Source organism: Gymnoscopelus braueri, assembly GCF_963280865.1.
Source record: "Gymnoscopelus braueri genome assembly, chromosome: 8".
In the NCBI taxonomy this organism is placed as follows: Eukaryota; Metazoa; Chordata; class Actinopteri; order Myctophiformes; family Myctophidae; genus Gymnoscopelus; species Gymnoscopelus braueri.
This window is the reverse complement of record NC_137609.1, coordinates 13,773,891-13,796,732: the sequence shown is the minus strand read 5'-3', so window position 1 is coordinate 13,796,732 and position 22,842 is coordinate 13,773,891. Positions and strand designations below refer to the sequence as shown.

Genomic DNA, 22,842 nt, shown 5'->3' with positions numbered 1-22,842 from the left:
CACTCTCCCCTACAGTTCACAAAATCTAACCACATTGTATCAAAGGTACTCAAACAAAACAAGATCTAAGAGGAGGGTTGAAACAGAAGTGTTCCTCTGCCGTCTTTACTAGCATAGCTGATCCGCTAAGATATATCATAATCTCAACATGTCTTTGTTCTTCCCTGACAATGTTATCCTGCTATAGACCTTAATATGTAGACACAAAGTCAAGCAAAAGCTGGCTTTAAAAGATAGGTCACACATTGATAAGGAAAATGAAATTGGTGTCTGGGCATTTTGCTGTTCGAATATACAATGGGAGAGCAGTATTTGAAATGCCTGGCTGTGCTCGCATTTGTACAGAATAATGCCTTACAGTAGCAACAAGACACATAATTGTTTAGCAGAAGTGTGATCGACTTTGACTTATTACCCTTTTGAAATAAAACACAGCAGTAGCTCTGTTTCCCTGGAAACACAGAAGTATCAAGAAAATCATCCTTGAGCACAAACCCTCCCACCCCAGATTATTATGCAATGGGAACATCATTGGCTGGTAAAGAGGAAAATTACTTTTGCAAATAGAAAAGACCTGACATGAAAATAGTTTCCTTTGAAAAAGCTAATAGTCAGCAAGATAAGGCTATATCTTATTGTCTTGTATAATTTATTATGGCAGTCAACTGGGGAATTGGATGTGAAAAACCAAACGTGTTTTCAGAAATGTGTAGTCAAGTTGGGAGCAGCATAATTTTTAACCTCACTCCGTCAAATGGAAGAAGCTTGCGACACACATTTTGTTTCACAGCGTACTTGCATCTGAGACTTCGGGCGCAGAATCGATGACAGACGGAGTTTCATTTTTTCAAGCTACTAGGCAGGTGATTGGATGATCCCGCCCCTAGCAGCCGCTGATTGGTTCGTATGCGCAGCGGTTCGGGCAGCTTTACTCTGTGAGCAATCCCAGACCCTCCTTCCTGAAACCAAATGCAATGCAATGCATGAGATTTCCGGAGGGAGGGGGTGTTTACCAGGCTACATAATTTTACCTCTGCCTTGAAATCTTAAGCAATCAGCACCTACAGAATAATTCTACACACCACCCAACATACTGCAAGTGGGCACAGGCCCCAGTGCGACCGCACGTGCCCCAGTGCGACCGCACGGGCCCCAGCGCTGTCTATAGCGACTTGGGACTGTCTGGAGACTTGACTCATCAAACTCATCTGACTTTACACTTGGTTAAAGTATCAGCATTTCTATGGTCTGCGTGCATTTCTATAGCACCTTTGTCCAAAGCCATTTACAATGTGCAGTACATGCACGCATTCACACACGTGAATGCTTCCACCGACGGTGGAAGAACTTGTCTTGTCTTGCTCAAGGACACATCAACGTGAAGTCAGGAAGAACTTTCAATTACCAAATGGCCACTCTGGCCTCCTGAGTCACAGCCGACTTAACTTGGACTTGCACAGAGAGACTTAGAAAAGACTCTGATATGTTTATGAACTTGCAGGCTACGTGTCATTTCTGTGGCTTAACCCATTCACTCCGGGAACGCATCTGTGTCATTTTAGATATGCTATTCAAAAATAGCAGATATACAAGCTCATAGTGTGGCACTCGGTGCCGCGCTATGAGCTTGTATATCTGCTATTTTTGCATAGCCAAAGAAATCTTAAAATGACACAGATGCGTTCCCGGCCTTAGTGGCTTAAATAACAGCAGTTCCAGTCAGAGCTTTCATGTTCATCTTTCATGTTTCATGCTGCTCCTGATTGCATGCAACTCACTAGAGAGTTTAAACTGGTTATGAAAGATCTTGAGGCAAAAATCAATAAGGAGCCGTCTATGCTTTGCTGGGCCAAAATCTATTTAGGCTTAGCATCTGATTTCCTACCGTTGGCATGTGTGCGCACTGCTCGGTCCGCATAAGCGAGAATCCCAATTCTATAAGTGTGTTTGTGTGTGTATCTGGATTTGCACGGCACACCATTCCTCCGATCGCCACCATATTTGCCAATCAAAATGTTCAGGTTGGTTTGTCTGTCTGTTCACTACTTTGGTCCCAAACAACATATCTTGAAAACTACTGACTGGAATTTGCTTTGCACTTTAATGAACTCAAGAGGACGGTTGATGCACCATTAGTTATGGAGGGTAATGAGGAGTGAATAATGGACAACATTGTTTATAAGGAGCTGCTTTAATTCAGTGATAATTATAGCAGCCAAAGGACGCTTTTTTCTAGTAATTGTATGTGTATTTTAACACAACAAAACAAAAACAATAACCACGTATTGTGGTCATTCCAGGACGCCTGGATGGTGCATGGCCCATGATGCCCATATAATCGCAATATCCCCGGTTGGATTCCGGCTGGAGACCTGTGTTGCATGTCCTTTCCCCACTCTGCCCTTAAGTTTCCTGTCTCACTACTGTCCTATCTAAATACAACAACAAAAAAAGAGTAAAAGAATCAGGAACTTGTTAGTACGGGGTGGCAGTGAGCCAGGAGGTAGAGCGGCCGTCTTGGGAACAGAAGGTTCCCGGTGCAATTCCCAGCTCCTCATGGCTGCGTGTCAAATATTCATCGAGTAAAACATTTAAACACTAACTGCTCCCTATCAGCAGGTTGGTACCTTGCATAGTTCTATCCACCACCCTTGTGTGAGGCGGTGAATGTAATGCATATTGGAAAGCACTTTGGAGAAAGGCTCTAAAATAAATGCACCATTTACTATGCATTTTATTTTACACAGCAAAATACTGCGTGTTAATTTAACTTTGGGAGTATAAAAATGAACCCTTATGTACAGCTTGTTATCTCTGAGAGTTAACACATTGACTGCCAGAGTTTATTCATAATGTACTCACCCCTGTGCCAGCAATTTGCGTGTTTTTTAATTTTTTTGTTTTGTAATTTTTCATTCAAATACATTCTCTGATTGTGTTGTCAAGCACCTACGATTGTTCCACCAGTAGAGAGCAGCACATCCAAACATTGATCACCTCGCTCACCCCCTCCCAAACAGGCCCACGTCATATCCGGTCATTCAAAGGATGTGACGTTTTCGACAATTCCCGGCCCGCTGATCGGCCTGAAAACGACGTGATACACTACGACGATGGCTGTTAGTCACCCGGACCAAAGAAAATAGAAGTTGAGCTGTCCGTTTGTCTTTTCTACCGTGTGAAAAACCGTGTTTTTCCTTATTCTGGCCGAAAATCACCGGAGAAAAACAACGTGACCCGGAAATGATTTTTTTTTTTTACATCCGGCTCCGGGTGAGTGTGACGTAAGTGGAAAACGAAAGTGTTGATGAGAAATAAACACAGCCGTGCGATCACAGATTAAACAATGAAAATTCAAAAGAACGTGTAAACAGGCTCTTATGAATCCTGGCACTCAAGCGATGGATTTGAAAGAACGTGTAGACGGGATCTTGGCACTGTATGTGTTAAAGGGATATTTCACTTTCAAAAAAAAATTTGGTCATTTTATCATCTACTCAGGCCTTTGTGAACCCCCCAGACAGTTTTTAAGTTTCTTGATTAATTATTTAGATATTTGATATTCATTTTATCAGACACGCCCCCTTCCTATACAAACCCATTGTAACTTCAAACTCCATTTTAGCCATGTTAGATTCATCAAAAACACCCGTCCTTGGTTCTGGTGACTCACCCTGCCCTCCTAATGCGTGAGGGGGCCGTGTTTTTCCGATTACTTTTTTCATTTATTGTATTTAAATTTTTTATTGTATTTTATTTTTTTCATTTTCCAAAAAACAATATTAAAAATAAATGAAAAAAGTAATTGAAAAAACACGGCCCCCTCACGCATTAGGAGGGCAGGGTGAGTCACCAGAACCAAGGACGGGTGTTTTTGATTAATCTAACATGGTTAAAATGGAGTTTGAAGTTATAATGGGTTTGTATAGGAAGGGGGCGTGTCTGATAAAATGAATATCAAATATGTAAATCATTAATCAAGAAACTTAAAAACTGTCTGGGGGGTTCACAAAGGCCTGAGTAGATGATAAAATGACCAAAAGTTTTTTTGAAAGTGAAATACCCCTTTAAATGAACACTTGGGGTTTTACTGTGTAACAGTAGTCCTGGTGAGAGATGAGATCACTCTGTACAGGACTTATTGCAATGCGAACAAAATGATTAAAACTGAAAAGGCTGCTCTCTGTTGGTGAGTTGAAACGGATTATGAATGATCTCAAGGCAAACTCCAGCAGCAATTTATGTTGATGCTTTGATTAGTCTATACTGTATTGTTTTAAGCATGATTCCCAATACTGCTCATCTGGTATAAATGTCTGGAAAATGTTTTTTTTATATATCATAAACACCTACCACAATTGGGTCCTGAATTGATTGATTGCAGATATGTACCTCCTCTTCATGTAAAAAACAACTATGGATTTCTTGTATTGCTTTTTTAGTATACTTGAGTATTCAATGTGTAGCCTTGAAATCTATTAGATTAGTGAATTGTAGCTACAGCAGAGTAGCTGTGTCCCTGTCCACCTTTGTATATGAGCCATTTTAATGTTTACGAGGGTTCTGTTGGCTGGTTTAACAGGAGGCAAATGGACGACGCCTCTCTCACACGCACGCGCACACACATTCCTGTATTACTACTATACTTGTGAGGACCATCTATTGACGTCTATTGCACAACATACTGTACAGTATATAGGGAACGGGAATCGACTACCAGAGTTGTTAGAGAATCGGAATGTTAACTCAGAATCGACATTGTGTGCCTCCAAGCTTATCAATTCCTTTTATCAATGCCAGCATGTTTTTTTTTGACAGTTGCTCATGACATCATGATGTCAGTGACATCATGTGTCTATGCAGCTGAAAAGGAAAGGAGCATTGTAATTTATTTTAACATGTTCAAATGTAATTATGGAGGACATGCATGCCTTTTCTCTACGGTTTCTACGCTGTGTTCAGATATAATAAAAGAGTTGAAAACCTGTGTGGGCCTATACTCTTCTTCTTTCTATAAAGGAATCGATAAATAATCAGACCGATAAGCACAATCGCTAATGGCACTGTTATCAATAAAATCATATCAATTCCAATCCCTACATTCACTTTCCAAATCTAATTCTAATCCTAATACTCTCACCATTGTGCACCTAACCTTATCCTTAAACCATAGCCGTAATTGTACCTTGCACCTTAAAATACCCCTGGAAAAGTAAGGGCTGGCAAAAAAAGAGTCATCACTTTCTGCTTTCTACTAAGAGTACATTTCCCTCCTCTCACAAATACAATAGGAGTACAATCACACACACACACACACACACACACACACACACGCACACGCACACGCACACGCACACGCACGCACGCACGCACGCACGCACGCACGCACGCACACACGTACACACGTGCGTTCACACACCCATGGGCATCACATTTAATGCCTGGCTTGTCCTTGGTGTGTCTGATAAAGGCAGGTTGAAAAGCCTGGGCTAAATCAATGCTAAGGCAGTAAAAAGAGACTGTAACATCACAGCACCGCCTCGTATGCAAAGACCCATCAAATGGCTATGGCTGCTCCGCTCTGACAGGAAATGAGACGGGGCGGGGACGAGAGGAACACACGAGGGGCAAAACGCGTTATCCTGCCATGATGTGTGTGTGTCTCTATAGACGCTGCATCGTCAATACATACAGCATATTGTCCCGGTCGTGAAGAAACCTTGTATCTCCGTATTTCAACCCCCCCCCCCCCCCCCCTGTAAAGGCCATGCCCTACTTTGTCGTACGATAGTGTAAATGCAAAAGTTAGCAAGAAAATAGCCGATCTACAAGCCCACAACGGGTCCAACAGGTTTTTGTTATTATTAGTTCAAATGTAAAAAAAAAATGTAAAAAAAAAAAACGTGTCTTTGTTAATGTTTGAAAGTGGTTAAGTGTGTCTGTGTTTTTTTTATATATATTTTTTATTTTCATGAAATATTGAACTAATGAAAAGTACTAACAAGAGCTTGTGACTAAATAATAACTACATTTGATCCTTTGGAACACAGGTTATTTTTTTCCATTTCCTGAAATTTAACCACTTTGGACATAAAAGGTTTCTGCCCAAACAGTGACGCTGTATAAAATCTTAATCACAAGACTGCATACTCAAAGCTAAATCATCAACAGCTGCTTGTTGAAATCTAAGAAGAAGAAAAAATTCAAACCCCTAGACCCAGTAGGGGGCAGAAGCAGCCCAGATAAGACGGTGAGGAGAGGAAGAACAACTAAAGGATGGATGGGAGATCAGAGAAGAACCTGTACCTGTCTCAATAACACTGTGTCCCTCAGCTAAAAAAAAAACATCTTCAACCCCACCAACTGCACAGCCATATGTTCCAACATTCAGCTCTAATGACCAGAGGCTGCACACATACCATAGGTAACCGCTTGTAACAGCTGTCCCATCACTTCTCTTTTTTCCTGCCCCTCCCCCCGACCCCCCCGTGGCAAATCTCACGAGCCTTCCGTTTTATTCAGTGATTTGAAAAGGCGACGTCTTTTATTTAACGTCAAGTTCCTCCTCAGGAGAGGGAGGTTAGAAGCTGTGTCAATGGATCGCCAACCTAATTGCTCCTCTGGAGGACAGGGGGGCCAGTGGTGAGACAGGAGAAAAGCAAGGCAGAGATGCATACACACAACACAAGTGTTCTACTTAACTGGAGTCGATCCATACTGAATGTGTGTAAATACTGCAAATGTATACGCTAGACTAGACCTATACTCGGGCACCACGCAAGTCGGGAACAATTATGCAATTGTAGCCATTGTCAGAGTACCTGTCATATATGCCCATATATGGGCATATCGGTCGGATCGGTGGTTCTGGTAAATCAGAACTCCATATATGCCTACAGTGGTGGAAAGTAACTAAGTACATTTACTCAAGTACTGTACTTAAGTACAATGTTGAGGTATTTGTACTTTACTTGAGTATTTCCAATTTCTAATACTTTTACTTCTACTCCACTACATCTCAGAGGCAAATATTGTACTTTTACTCCACTACAATGATTTGAAAACTTTAGTTACTAGTTACTTTGCAGATATAAATTATTACGTTATAAAACATACATTAATCACTTTAGCCCTATTTTATACCTAGGCTATTTGAAAATAGACGATCTACAAGCTCACAACGCTAGATCGGCTATTTTCAAACATTTTAGTACTTTTACTTTTGGTACTTTAAGTACATTTTGATACCAATACTTTTGTACTTTTACTCAAGTACATTTTGAATTCCAGACTTTCACTTGTAACAGAATATTTCTATATTGCAATATTGATACTTTTACTTAAGTAAAATATCTGAGTACTTTTTCCACCACTGCCTCTATATGGGCATATATGTCGGATCGGTGGTTCTGTACATCCGCCAATCCGACTGACTTCACGCCGGTCGCACACTCCCTCGGGACGATCCGTGAGCTTGTGGTATCAGTATCTAAGCGGTGTTAGAGCATGACATCATCAGTGACACCAGCAAGGTTTATACCAAGGGGCAGGCTTGAGATTTTTACATTGACTCCAATACGGAAGAGACAGTTCATATGAATGGCCTGTAGTTTCGCTGTTTTACCCCTGCAGGTGTCAGAAAGAATTTATTTTAACGCAAGCGAATGGGTTTTTGACAAACTTTAGACTAGATTTTCTTACCTTAATAAAAATTGTCATAAATGCTATATGCTTCCAGTCGCTAGTTTAAAGTCTCCTTTCAATCATCATGATATGCGTTTTGCTAAATTATGGTCCCATTTATTCTAAAATTGACGATAAAATAGGCTATTCTCTAAGAGGGGCGGGATGATTTGATTGACAAGCTACACAACCAATAGCATTCATTCCCCGCCCCCGCTCTTGATTGACAAGCTACCAAACCAATAGCATTCTTTGGGGATTGTTTTCCGGTTCCTGTTCCCGACGTGCTTTTGGGCTTATATTAGAGATGGCGGATTTCAAATTCCTGAACAATCGGCTTCATTTTCGGTCTGTAGAAACCAGCGGTCTGGCTTTGTCCATCTCTTTTATACAGTCTATGGTTTATACACAGTAACAGAATATAGCCTCCATATATGGCGAGGTTACGTTTGTGACGCCCACCGTCAACCAAACGTCAACCCACAAGGCCACTTTAATACACTTTCACACACAAAATATGCAGTACACCCATGAACATTTACACGTCGCACGCACACATGTACGCTCACACGCACTGTCATGTCATTTCTTTGTATATTTAGGTTATTTATCATATCTGCCCATATCTGTAACTTCAAAGACTAAAAGCCATTCATATGTCATTTATTCATATGTTCCAGTGTTCAACGACAAAAGCACAATTAAATCGTTAATCGCAATTATTTGTTGGACAATTAATCGTCACATAAAATGTCATGATCGTGGCAGCCCTAACACACACACACACACACACACACACACACACACTCACCTGGATCCATTTGTCAGGCACAGCCATGGCCAGACGGTAGTCAAACCCCATTCCTCCTTTTATGATGGCCCGACACAGTCCTGGCATACCAGAAACATCCTTAAGATGTGAAAGAGAGAGAGAGAGAGAGACAGAGAGAGAGAGACAAAGAGAGAGAGAGAGAGAGAGAGAGAGAGAGAGAGAGAGAGAGAGAGAGAGAGAGAGAGAGAGAGAGAGAGAGAGAGAGAGAGAGAGAGAGAGAGAGAGAGAGAGAGAGAGAGAGAGAGAGAGAGAGAGTGAGAGTGTGATGTTGTGATGGCATAAAAGCAAGGATTTGGTTTGTGAGGATTTTGATACAAAGGTAAAAGGGATCAAAGGAGGTAAAAGATGAGATGTTAGAAGCGGGATGAAAAACATGACACAATGTTGTGAGTGTTACTGAGATGAGATTATCCTCTTTCTGCTGGAGGCCTGGGGGGTGGAGGGGGGGGGGTGACACTGCAAAATAATGTTGAAACTCTCAGAGTTAACACTCAGGATTAGTGTACGTGCTTTTAAAAACATAGTATACCACACACACACACACACACACACACACACACACACACACACACACACACACACACACACACACACACACACACACACACACACACACACACACACACACACACACACACACACACACACACACACACACACACATATATATACTGTATATGACTCTTACTTGAGACTCTGGAATTCGCTCATTCAGTAAAATGTTTAATTGCCTTTTTCCCGCCCTGTTGGTTCATAAATCTATATTATTTAATTAACTTTAGAGCTTCACTCGTACTCTCTCTCTCTCTCGCTCTGTTTTAGACCAAGCGTAAATTCAGCGGTCTAGGTGCTTAAGTCCTTTGTTTGTTCATAGCTGCCGCTGGATTAAGAAGTGCTTGGAAGGGTTTCCTCTATTATGTTATCTTCTGAGGCAGAGTGGTGATTTCTTCCTTGCCTACAGTACATGCATGTGGTATTTGGGTGCTTCGCCGTGGCGTGGCGTGCACCAGTGTGGGAGGACTGTCCCAGTAGCATTTTTGTCACTTGTAATGTCTCTTTTCCACTACGGAAGGTACCCAGATCCTTCCAGACCTGAAACTTTCCAGAACCTGTGAAGTTCTGGGAAGATTGCTTTTCTTTTTCTTTTTCTTACATTCTATAAGTACGCCATAAAAAAGGGGGGCAATAGCCGATCTACAAGCTCACAACATGATGCATTGTGAGCTTGTAGATCTGTTATTTTTTTTTGCAATAACAGATCTACAAAAAGAGAAAAGATTCAGAAAGATTTTCAAGTATTCCTTCAGGTTAGTACCGCCTCCTGAGCAGGGCCCACACTAAAGTAGGTTCTGAGAACCTTATCTGAAACCGAGTCATAGGCTCATAGCATAATATGGAAACTAATCCAGAACTGTGAAATATGTTGCACGGCACGGTTCGCTTGGTTCTTGTGGTTGAAAGGAGACACAAATCAGCAGCACAGACTTAATTCAGTGTCAACAAGGACCGTGATTTGCGGCGTCTGCCGCCCCCACCTGTTTGGAGCAGGTCAGCCTGTGGATAGAGCAAAAGAGCTCACTCTGTGTTTTGTGCTTTTTTTCATCCCTGTAGTTGGTGGAGGTGCACTTAACACTGGGAACACATCTGTGTCATTTTAAGATTTCTTTGGCTACTAAAAAAATAGCTATAGATATACAAGCTCATAGCGCGGCACAAACTTGTAGATCTGCTATTTTTTTAAACATCGTGAAAATCTTTGCAAATCTTTGAGTATATATATTTTTTAAAGCAAACATTTGTAAAACATTTTTTTTCCAGGGAACCCCAGAAGTAAAAGATTTGAGTAACAAATGTCAAAGATTTGAGTAACAAATGTTCGCTGAAAGATTTGCACAAATTGCCAGCGATAAAAAACAAAAAAATGCAGATCTACAAGCTTATAGCCGCGCTATGAGCTTGTATATCTGCTATTTTTTTAAATAGCCAAAGAAATCTAAAAATGACAGAGATACGTTCCCGGATTGAATGGGTTAAATAGACATCTCCAAAATCACATAAATCCTTTTATTGTGTATAGTGTTATTATGCCTGTGTGTTTCACTTTGATATGAATGTCCCTGCAGGATAGCTAAATGACATATCATGATGCATGGTGAATACTGACGGTACAATATATCTCCACTCTTTATAAACCCAATCTCTTTAGGCAAAGCACATTTTATTTGTATAGCGAATTCCACCAACAATGTAATTCTAAGTGTTTTACACAAAACATTAAAAGCAATAAGACACACATACAGTATAACAGGACATTTGAATACATAAGATGCCTTTTTAAATGTTTTGAAAATGTATGGTACAGCAGACTGTATTTACTTAGCATTCAGGTCTGTTGCTGAAACACGGATTGAAAAGGCTATCCAAGCACATTGTGTGTTTAAAAACCCATGAAATAAGAATTGTTGTTATTTGGGGTTATTTTTGAGTGCCCGCCGTGGTGATAAAAACGTGTTCTGAAATAATCATGTGAGAGCAAAACTCTGAGTGTTAACAAGTAACCATTATGAAATAAAAACAGAAAATAGCACAATCCCAGTCGTAATGTGGTTGCACTGTTTACTTGCTCGAGGGCACTTCAAATCAAATCAGATCAAATGTAGCGTTTTGATCAGGGGTTTGGGACGGAGCCGTGTGGGAGAGAAAGATCAAGGGACCAAAAAGGTAGAGAGTGAGAGAGAACGAGTCACCCAGAGAGGGAGTCACAGTACAGTTCTTAAAAAGAAAAAAGGCGATTTCCACTATTACAAAATGATTGTTGACATTGTATTAAAGCCTCTCTCGAGCTCTTGTAAGCAGCTTTGGGGGCAGAGACAGCAAAACGATGAGAAGTCTTTGGGGACATGTCTTCTCTTCAATGATCTATTATTACCTGCGTTTGATTCACACCTCTCCTATCCTCACTAACTAATATGAGCTCAGAGACACAGAGAGAGAGAGAGAGAGAGAGAGAGAGAGAGAGAGAGAGAGAGAGAGAGAGAGAGATGGAACATGGCAGACAAAGAGCTAGACAAAGACAAGTAAGAAGGGTAAGACAAAGAGTGACAGAAATAGCGAGACAATGTGACAGGTATGAGAGAGAGGGGGAGAGCTGGAGAAACACAGAGAAGCTAGGATGGGCAGACAGACAGACAGACAGACAGACAGACAGACAGACAGACAGACAGGCAGGCACTGGCAGACAGACAGACAGACAGAGATAGAGAAAGTGAGAGAGAAAGTGAGAGAGAAAGTGAGAGAGAAACAGAGAATAAGATTAGAAAGTTATAATATAACATTTTATAGGAAGTGCCTGAATAAGTATAGGCTTACAGGAAAATCTAATCAAAACAAAACTAAGGGCCCATACGGCACTAGCGGAAGCGCACGTGTTAATCCTATTCTCCGAATCGCGCAGGTGTCCTTTATACCATTTGCGCCCCCGTTGTCTTAATATCAAAAGATCATGCGCCTATTTAGCACTGCTGGGTGTGTTGGTCCTAAAACGGGTTGTGGTTTGACGCAACAGAGCACACTGCTATCTTATTCCCAGAGCTACATGAAATTTGCGTTTTGCATTTAGACCAGCCGAAAGCTGGTCTTAGCTCAGATCGCAATCGTTTCCTTAGTATTTACGCAGTGAAACTTGAATCTCTCAGGGCTTGGGTTATCAACCAACCATCTTTTGGTTGATAACCAACTCATTTTACTTTTTTCATCCAAAACTGAAGAACCACACTAAATTAGTTAATCGCACAGATGCTCCTTGCCTGTTAAGATGAATCGCATCATGTGTGTACAGGTCCCGTCTCTTCCAGAAAAAGTCAAAAAACTACATAATCCACATATATAATACAGTAAACCTGTAGCCACTAATGCAACTGGTAAAGCCTGCTGAAGCAGTTAGGTGCCACGGCCAATGGATGGTTAAGGGCCAGACACAATTACCCATCTCCCGGTGCTCCTTAACAGAGTGATGAGCTCCTGAAGTCCTTCCGTAAGGACTCATGTGCGGCCGACGTCAATCAATCCAACATGCACCACCGCGCTCAGTCAACTGTGATAATACAGTAGGAACTAGATTAGAAAGATGTGCTCAGTGGAGCACAGATCTTCCCCAGAGTATCACTGATGTGATATTGATGACTTCATATTGATAACGTTAGTGCGGAACTGCATATTTTGGCAAGGCTGAACAATATTCACACACAAAATATTTACAATAATGTGAGAAATATTCAGGGAATTTACTTCCTTGGCCTACTGGAACTAGTATGTGTAAGAAATCCGATGCCGATCGGTCCAGTGGTTTACCAGATTAGCCTCATACACACAGACAGACAAGAGAGACACAGGGGTAAAAATATTATCTTCTCCCTTGCCTTCGGCCTGGTGGAGATACGCAGATAGATGATGTCCTGCACATCTGCACTGCATGGAACTACAGTATGATGGTCACATCCATGGGTAGATCAGCTCCCCAGGCCGGGTGACGAGAAAGAGGCATTCACACAACATCACCACAGAAGATCTAGACAGAGTGGTTGCATTATCCGTGTGGCTAGGTTTCCGTATTATCCAGCGCTTCAGAAGAACCAAGCAGAGAGGCCAGAGGCTGGAATATACTGAGGTGTAGCATTGAGCTGCATCGGATTTTTTCCAACTTGAACCCATGCTTGGAACTGGGAAGTCTAGTCTGAAGAAGAGCAGTGTGCTCGAAATGTTGCTCAGCTCATCAAAGGGAGCTACAGTGTGCAAACTTTTCTATTTTCATTGGAACTCGGAAGAGGTCATTGGAGTGGAGCCCATTAGGCCAGTTTGGAGATGAGAAAGTCCTGTTCACTGGCAACAATGGGCATTAAACAAGTTTCACTTTTGTAGGGTGCTCATTTTTGGGCCAAAAGTTTCCTTCATTGAAAGTTTTCCTCCAGCAAAATTCAATGAAAGGTTTAAAATCACTGGGTAGAGATTTGTTACACGTGGAATGGTGGAGTAAAGGAAAGACCATTGGGTCACAAAGATTAGTAGGGGCCATCGTCTGTGGATCATGAAGCCGTATGGGAAATTTCATCGCAATCCTGCCAGTGGCTTTCCAGAAATATTATTTGGGAAAAAGAGGTGAACAGACCAACCGACAGCCTGAAACTCTCAGAGCATCGTCGCTAAGGGCTAAAAAAAAGTTTAATGAAAAGAAAAAGACAAAAGAAAAGGTACTCCCATCACATAACAATGGGATCTATCGACCTAAACATCTTAACCACTATAGTCTAAACCTTTCAAATATTGGTGAGGGAGAGCGCTGCATCACTGATAATGTCAAAGGGGAAACAAGATTTGAAGCAGGGATTGATACAGAGGGGAAGTAGGGTGAGATGAAGTAGTAACAAGCGGTGTGTGTGTGTGTGTGTGTGTGTGTGTGTGTGTGTGTGTGTGTGTGTGTGTGTGTGTGTGTGTGTGTGTGTGTGTGTGTGTGTGTGTGTGTGTGTGTGTGTGTGTGTGTGTGTGTGTGTGTGCTGTCACCTCAGCGATGGTGATGCAGTCGGGGAAGAGGGTGTGGAGTGTATGGTTGGCTATCATCAAATAGACAATGGATTCCTCGTCCACGTTCGACTCAGGCCCAAAGTAATCGCTGTAACCTCCACAAAATGTCATACCTGGGCATAGTGAGAGGGACAGAGGCAGATAGTTGATCCCTTACAGCTGTAGCTATACATATGAAATACACAATATCACAGAAGGAATTGTACTCTATGTTTTATATCTTCACACAAAAAATGGAAAGAGATGGTGAGTGGAACAAAAAGATGAAAAAAAGCAAGGCAAGACAAAACATGTATTAAATTCTTCTTCATTTTGTTGCGGAATCCCTCAATTTTCTGCCCAAGGTGCACCAGATGCTGAATGTCAATTGTCCCTAAATTGGATGCAAATGCCTGTTTATGTTGATTTACATACTGTAGTTAAACGACCTGTTAACACCTTAGAAGGCAAGCAGACGGTCTTGTGTAAATGAGCCGTGGCGAATGACAATACAACTTTTATTACTGAGCTTTCAAGCTCAGAAATAAAAGTTGTATTGTTATGTGTGGATGAACTTTTCAAAACTAGTCACAGGAACAGATTTTTTTTAAATAAAGGCATGGCAAGACAATACTGGTACTAATGCTGTCAACTCTGAAAGGAACTCTGATAGATAGAGATCCGTCTCTATCTATTGTGGTCTGTCAGTGAGGTAGTCCATGATCCAGGACAAGAAGTCGAAGAATAATATCCTCACAGCACCACTTTCATGGTCCAGGGAAGACCATTGATGAAAACAGAAATGGTTTGACTTAAAATCACATTTAGCTGTAGTCTTTATCAAGAATGCTGCTGATTTGGCACGCTTTTATACAACAAGACCAAACAAATGTTTTTGATAAAGATTACAGAATGTAGTGGTACTTGCTGATATTAATAAAGCATAAACTAAACAAAAGGCCTATTTTGCTGTGTATGCAAACAGCCTACTAGTTTCCCATGACCTTCTCCAATTAAAATTTCATGAAGCAGTATCACTTTATAAGCCACAGGTGGAGTGGAGTGGTCGGATGTTGGATAAAGGATTGGTGCAATAATTGGCAAAACTGCACTGTCAGGTCACAGGTGTCTAGTAGATAGTACAATGATACTCAACCTCATTCATTTCAAAGACCCGCATTTCATAATTTTTTTATCTCTAGGACCCCAATCTACACTGTATAATTCTCTGCATTAACCCATAATACAGAACAATAATACAGATAAGAAAAAGAAAGACAGCCACGACTGTATGTTTGTGGAAATGTTTATAATAAAAATGTACATAAATAGATTTTGTGAATGAGGCTATTTGACAGAGAATACCATTGGTTGCTATTGGTTGCTATGAAAAGCATATTTAGCATTTTACCAACAGGTTATGGTAAAAGTGCCTGCTTTGGGCAATTTCCAAGCTTCCTGTGTGAGGAAAAACATTGCTTTTCGTGTAGGGAAAATAAGCCTTGGGGTATAGAGGAAATCAACCCAAGCATACAGGAAGACAACCAAAAACGTGGTTGTCTTACTCTATAGCCAGATCCCAAGACTGAAATGTATGCCTCCTTGCCTCCTCCATCCTCCAGCATGGCAGTGTTCTTGAAATTGGTGACCTGCAGAAATATGTGACCATCTTGTGGACTTCACATAACGCCTATGACCGAACGTAAATCACTGCTTTTGTTCATTTACAGCGGATAATGAAGTCCACAAGATGGTCACATAATTCGGCAGGTCACCAATTTCTCCGTAACACAGCCATGCCGGAGGATGAAGCACAGAGAAGGAAAGGAGGCAGAAACTTGAGTATCGGGATCTGACTTATCCCACCACCAATGGCAAAATATTTGGGGATATCTAAAATAACTTATGGAAGAACTTAACTCCAGCTTTTGCTGTAAGTTACTCAGGATAAGAGAATCTGCTAAATGCCTCAATTCTAATGTATTATAATATGTAATTGTAGCTTACGAAAGACAGCAGAAAGACTGATTATACAGGCAAAAAAGAAAAACTGGCTTTAATGAAATGTTTACACAGTGGATATAAGAACATCTTGTGTATCATAACTCCTATCCACTCTGCTGTAGGTCCCTTATTTAGCATCAAGACGCCTCTCTTTCTCACATCCCTTTTCCCTTGCTGTCTCTCTGTCATCTGTACTCATTAGTCGCTGCAGGTGTGAAGTCTCTGTGAACTCAGTGACCTGCTACCCCCAAGGTATCTGTTTGATCAAAATAAACTACCATAAACTGCCGATACTTTAAGCTAGCATGGAGTTTATTTGGCGACATGAAAGACAAAACTCTCCAAGCCACACATAAAACAAATGTCTAGACACAAGCACATGTGCTATCATGTGATAGAAACAGTGGTGGACACTATACATTTACTTAGTACTGTACTTAGAGTATCTGTACTTTAGTTGAGTATTTAGTATTTTTGGATACAAATGACTTTCAATCTACTACATTTCAAAGACAAATATTGTATTTTTGACCCGTGTCCACTACATTTCTATTAAGGGAAAAAGTAACACCGTACCATACATGGATCACAATGGAAACAAGTCCCCACGACTTTTTGGGGTTAACCTTTTAGCCTAAATGTTTTACTGCACCACCACCTGCAAACTTCTGGAAAATCTTTGAATTTATTTGAAAAGGTCTACATTTTAATACAGCAATGCATTGATATTAAAAAGAAAATGTACTTTGTAATTTGGACTTTTGAATACTATAAATAGCAAGTCTCTTGCACACCTACAAAGGCGACAGGTGCGTAGGAGAACACCAAACGGGGGCCCAACGCACTAAAAAAGAAATAACTCCCACACACATATCTTTAAAGATAACCTGAGGAAGGTCTAAACAGACAGAAACATTGTTTTCCTTTTAAAGTTTGTATTTGCATTTGAAGACAGTGTGTGGGAGTTTCTTCTTTTTTAGTACTTTTGAATATTGAAGTATTTTTGAAAGCATGTACTTTTGAATAATAGTATATATTTTTTAAAGCAAGTACTCCAGTACTTTAACTCAATTATCAATTTGACAGGGCAACTTTCACTAATATTTGACCAGGAGTATCTATACTTTGACTCAAGTACTGGGGTTGAATACTTTGTCCACCACTGGATGGAAAAGCACTGAAACACAAGACATGAGTATGTATGCAATGGAGTGATGATGGTATGCTCACCCATGCCGTGATGGTGGTACAGCATGGAGGTGACTCCGTCAAACCTGAAGCCGTCAAAGCGATACTCGTCCATCCACCAGCGGAGGTTAGAGAGCAAAAACCGCAGCACCTCCCAACTGACAAAAAAGAAAGAAAAAGGTAAAAAATAAATGTTAGACTGGTAAGAAAATACAATTCAGAAACTAATGTTCTATTTCAGCAATTCCCAAGCTGTGGGCCGAGGCCCACTGGTGGGCCATGAGGATATTGCAAGTGCCCCCGTAAATGGCAAAACACTAAGATTTTAGGAACATAAAAAAAGTAATGAACAAAAATGGCATGGTATTTTTTCTTTAAACCCTTGATTTTTCTTTTCCATTTTCATTGTGATACCAATAAATAGGAACTTAAACTACGTGACTTCCATTGATCCAAGCTGGAACACAATCGACTGATCATTAAAAATAACAATGCTCTGAAATACACGATCAAGTGGGCCCTGATCCAGAAAAGGTTGTGAAGCACTGAAATATAGTGTTCACCGTAAAGCAGCTCTTTTACACTGAGGTACTGTATAAACAGCCCTTGGCTGTGTTCACAGAGCAGCTCCTTTACAATGAGGTAAACAGCCTTTTGACTGTTGTCAATCCCGCTAGGTTCATAGCCCAGGCACTTTGTGTGTACTTTCAGTACTGAGGGTACCGGTTCAGCTCATTCACTTTCAGTTCAGACTATAAGCCAGTTCCTGTGAACACAGTGAACGTGCAAACTCAGGTCAAGAACGAGCAACTAAGTATCCACAGTTCAATGCCCGGTGGTGAGTGTACAGATGAAAGAAGCGGCTTGGATTAGCTCCTATACGGTCGAATATAAGTTTGTTAAACTCTCCCACCTACTGTGCCTCGATCTGTATTTTGCCTGGCTTCAACTACTCTATCTCCAAACTGTGGAGACACTGCTGGAGATATATAGTAAGTCCAGGTGAAACCGTTTTTGATGGATGCCTGTCAAGTCTCCCACAGCGCCATGTGTCAGCTCTTTTCCATTTCTGTTTGCCTATATACCCTCAAGTCCACGAAACGCCACAAAAATAAGACTCCAAGCAACTGACTGCTCAAGCAAAAGCGAAACTTGCCCTGTTCGCTGATGCACAGAGCTGGTTAGGACAGGTTGGTTGAGAGCACTGGAAACAGTTCAATGTCTGCAAGTTAAGTACGTCAAAGATTTCAAAACCATTCATTGCACTGAATGCAGTTGGTGGCAAGGGGCATGATCCTGAATCTTTGCCACATGCAAGGGATTCAGCTGAGAGCACGGTAAACATAAAATATATTGTCGCTGTAGGGTGGAAACCTTGTACTGTATGTCCAAAACCTTTAATTTTCATGATATGGAAAAAAAACACCTGCCATCCAATACATGCAATGTAGTTATTATTTAGTCACAAGCTCTTATTAATACTTTTCATTGATTACACATTTATAAAATCCAGACAGACTTAACCACTTTAACTTTCACTTTTGTCAAGGTTAAAGTGGTTGTAGATCAGCTATCTTCGGTGCACGACACAGGGTACATCCAAGTATAAATCAGGCGTATGAAAGCTACCGTGGCATGAAAACGGAACAGATCTGCCAGAGAGAGAACACACAATGTTGTGGGTACGGAGATCAAACAGTCTCATCATTGATATTCATTCATTTTATGGACTTTGAAATAGGGGTAAAGGACATTGTAACTCCTTATCCCTTGGGGGGAGGAGTTAGAGTCCAGCTGACTGCAGTGTCGCCAGAAGGCTTGTAGCCCATCGCTGCAATGCATAATTACTCCACCCCCCAAAAAAATCATGATTTGAGGCATTTTGTTCAAAAACGGGCCACTCCTGCAAACTTTGGTAGCCAATCTTAGGCAATCAGGATGGAATATGAAAAATCTGCCAGATCAGTCTTGATTACATGACTATAGAGGTAATATTATGTACCGATTTGCGTGATGTTTGGACAAAATCTGTAGGAGAAATATAAAAATAGGTATAGGTTCTGCTCTGGCCTCCAGGGAGTGTGCTTGCACAGTTTCACACTGATCGGTCCAATGCTGCCGGAGGTTAGCTTCTCACAGACAGACAGACAGAAAGATAGACTGACACACACACACACACACACACACACACACACACACACACACACACACACACACACACACGGACGAAAACATAGTCTCGGCCACGCCTTCGGCCTGGCAGAGACAATAACGCGCAAATCACGCTACACGCTCATGAACATTTCAACAAGTTACTTTGAGGAAATAGCAACTGTAATGTTATTACTCAAAACGTTATAGTAATTTACTTGTTACTGGACAAAGTTATATTACAATAATAACACACTACAGTAAGTTTACCTCGATTCTGCCCAACACTGACGACGACGTATGGCATTCATTTACAAACGAAGAAACATACATTGAAATATGGAGATACAAGGTTTCTGCCCGACAGCAACGATACATACAACCATAGCACACAGCACACAATTCAGCCATGCTGTGTGTACATATAACAGCTGGAGGAGGCTGGAGTGGCGCAGAGAGTTTGCAGAGACAATGGATGAAAGATGAAAGATCAGCAGAGAAGGAGTGTGAGCTGTCAGTTCATAAAGAACGCCCTGGTGACTTGTTTGAATATGATTGAATATGATATGAAGATGTAGCGGAGTGAATAAAACGCTGATAGACTTTCGGTTTATGCACGCTTGACTTCCGTGTTCTGCCTGAACTAATGCAATGCTTCATTTATGCTAGTCAATTGTGATATTGTTGTTTGTCTATGTAGGTCAGGATGTCGCTGATGCTGTTGTTCAACTGAGCTTATGATGTCGTATCCAAAGACAATAACACCCACCCACCCAAGTCGGTGGCTCGTAAAGTGGGGTCCGGGGACCGCTAGGGGTCCTTGTGGGGGTTCCAGGGGGTCCCCGGTTAAATGTTTGTAAGTTAGGAACGAAATGTAACTCTGAGAGTGTACAAGTGGAACCAAATGGAACCAATTTGGTTTCACTTTACACTCTCAGAGTTATGGGGGAATGCGGTTTAATGCATATAAAACTGGGGGTCCTTGAAATTAAATAGTTTTAGAACCACTGATCAAAGTCAATTGAACTAAACCGAACTGGACTAAACTAGACTGGACTGGACCGAACTGAGCTAAACTAAACTGGACTAGACTGAACTGAGCTAAACTAAACTGGACTGGACTGACCTGGAGTTCCACCACCAGGTTTTGGTGTAGTTTCAATCCAGCTGCTGTCAGAATGCTGAATGGGGCATAAGCCTGGATGAGTTCAGCAGCCTGACAGCAGGCGGCGCAGACTTTTCTGGCTCTTCCTGAACACACCTGTGGATTATACCAGGGACAATGACTTGGACTTTAGCCCCCCCCTCGGACACACCTGTGGACTACACCAGGTACAAATGACTTTTTGTTGCACTCCCTCTATGGAGCTACTTGCGGATTATACTAGGGTCAGTCCACTCTAGGTGGACACGCACTGACCTTTTGCACCTTAATCCCTTGTATAACGCACTGACTTTTTTTGGGTCTTTTTTTTTTATTGTGCTCCTTTTCCTCTAAGCACCTTAACGTACATTGTCTATCATGCACAGTATAAGTATAACATGCACAGTATACAATACATTGCTGCTATGCTCAGGCACCTTAGTTTTGTTTTTTTGTTTTTTTTTTATTATCTCAGGTAATTTGTAAATATGTAGATAACTTGTCTGGCCTTCTGTTGCTCTCCCTCCCACCTGCCCCCCACCCTCTTCTTCTCCCCCCCCTCTTCTTTCTATGGAAACTAACGTTGCGATGGGAACGATGTACAAAAAAGAATTTCACCCACTTTTTTACCTTGTAAACCTGTGATGTGACAATAAAACTGATTCTGATTCTGATTCTAAACTGTGCTGACCTGATCTGAACTAAACTGAACTGAGCTCTTTTACTACTGCTCTTCCCATCCACTATTGTAATCCCCCACCATGCTCCATCAAACAAACACAGTATACGCACCAGAGCATGCACTCACACACATTCACACAGCCCCACAAGAAATCTAAGTAAAAAAGTGAGACGATATGGTTTTGTTGCCACGGGGCAGACCCTTTTTTATGTACTTTATTGTCATTTCCACGACCGTTTTGAGGCCAAACGAGTCCACGTCCCACCACTTTGTTCCGTGACAGATATGTGCGAGCGGTTAACATTGTGTTTCCACTGCAGTGGACCTGGAAACAGGAGTAGAGCATCCCTTCGAAAAAGTACAGTGACATCAACGTAGTTTTAGTCGTAGGACGACAACAAATGACTCATGTCATTAAAGGCAAATTCACACGCTGCAATTATTCTCCGCAACATTCTAATGCTTAATCTATGCTCTGTCATACGTCGGTGAAAATAGGACATCTAGCTTGTGGATCTGCTATTATCTGCTATTATGAATAAGTATGAATCGGGCTTAAAATACTTTTGTCTCATTGCGACTCTTTGATCTGAAGTAAGCTTAAGGCTACGGATACAAGTTAACAGTGACGGCACGTAGGATTAGATTTACACAGCTAGATCTGAAAGGTGGCAGACCATGGCGACTATACATTTTCTTATTTGTTCTTAAACCTGGGTTTTTGGAATGATGACAAGTGTAGCCGCAGGAAAGAGACATGTGTTTGTGTGACAATAGCTTATCCATGAGATGGAGAGAGATTAGTCTCAACACACATAATACACTACCTCTGCATATACCTTGCTGACCCAAATTCTGGATGTCTGTGCATATAATATGACAGACAGAGCGCAAGAGTGTAAAATAAATAAATTCTTTCATTTTTTTGGGGGGTGACTCCTACTGGTAGCTCTGTGTCATTACAGCGTTTGTCTATGCGGAAGGGAAGCTGAAAAATGAATGCTGCATGGTCCTAGCGCTCAAGGATATTTTGGAATGCGACAACACGTCGTCAAAAATAATTTAAATAATTAAATACATATTTCCAGTGCGTACGTCAGTGCCGGGGGCCGACACGCGGTTTATGAGGATTGTTATTGTGAAAGATATACCAGTCAAAGATTATATAAAAAAAAATTACTTTTAATTGAAAAAACGGTTACAGTGCAAAACTAACCTTCTGTATTATACACTAAACCATTTGTTTAGTGAGAACCTGATCTATTTAGTTGAATAGTCTGTAATCAACCATGTTTTAACATGCAATTGAGTGTCTATAGTATAGACACTCACACTTGGTTTATATTGGTGACAATGACTCTAGTCTTCTATGAATATTTGTAGATTTGAAAATGTATTGTTGTCTCTGCTGTACAGCAGTGGTGAATGGTCAGACATGCATTTGGAGCTGACTTTTTGTGTTGACTCTGAGTGCTTTCCCACCGCAAGGCCCAAAACCAATCATTTAATACCTGTGTCATTAAGCCCTCTCACCGGATCCGCTTGGCCGCGCCGAGCACGGTTATGCAACCGCTTACAGCGTTCTGCGCCAAACAGCGCCTA

General features: G+C 41.2%; 1 protein-coding gene across 1 annotated transcript in view; it reads right to left on the bottom strand.

Annotated features, from left to right (window-relative positions):
• Window positions 1-22,842, bottom strand: part of gbe1a (glucan (1,4-alpha-), branching enzyme 1a) — a 183,382-nt gene that overhangs the window by 45,820 nt on the left and 114,720 nt on the right. Inside the window, exons 8-10 of the mRNA XM_080436613.1 lie at window positions 17,306-17,421; window positions 14,072-14,205; window positions 8,495-8,593 (exon numbers count right to left, since the gene is read on the bottom strand). Of these exons, the coding sequence (XP_080292739.1) occupies window positions 8,495-8,593; window positions 14,072-14,205; window positions 17,306-17,421 (349 nt within the window). The remainder of the gene's footprint in view (window positions 1-8,494; window positions 8,594-14,071; window positions 14,206-17,305; window positions 17,422-22,842) is intronic.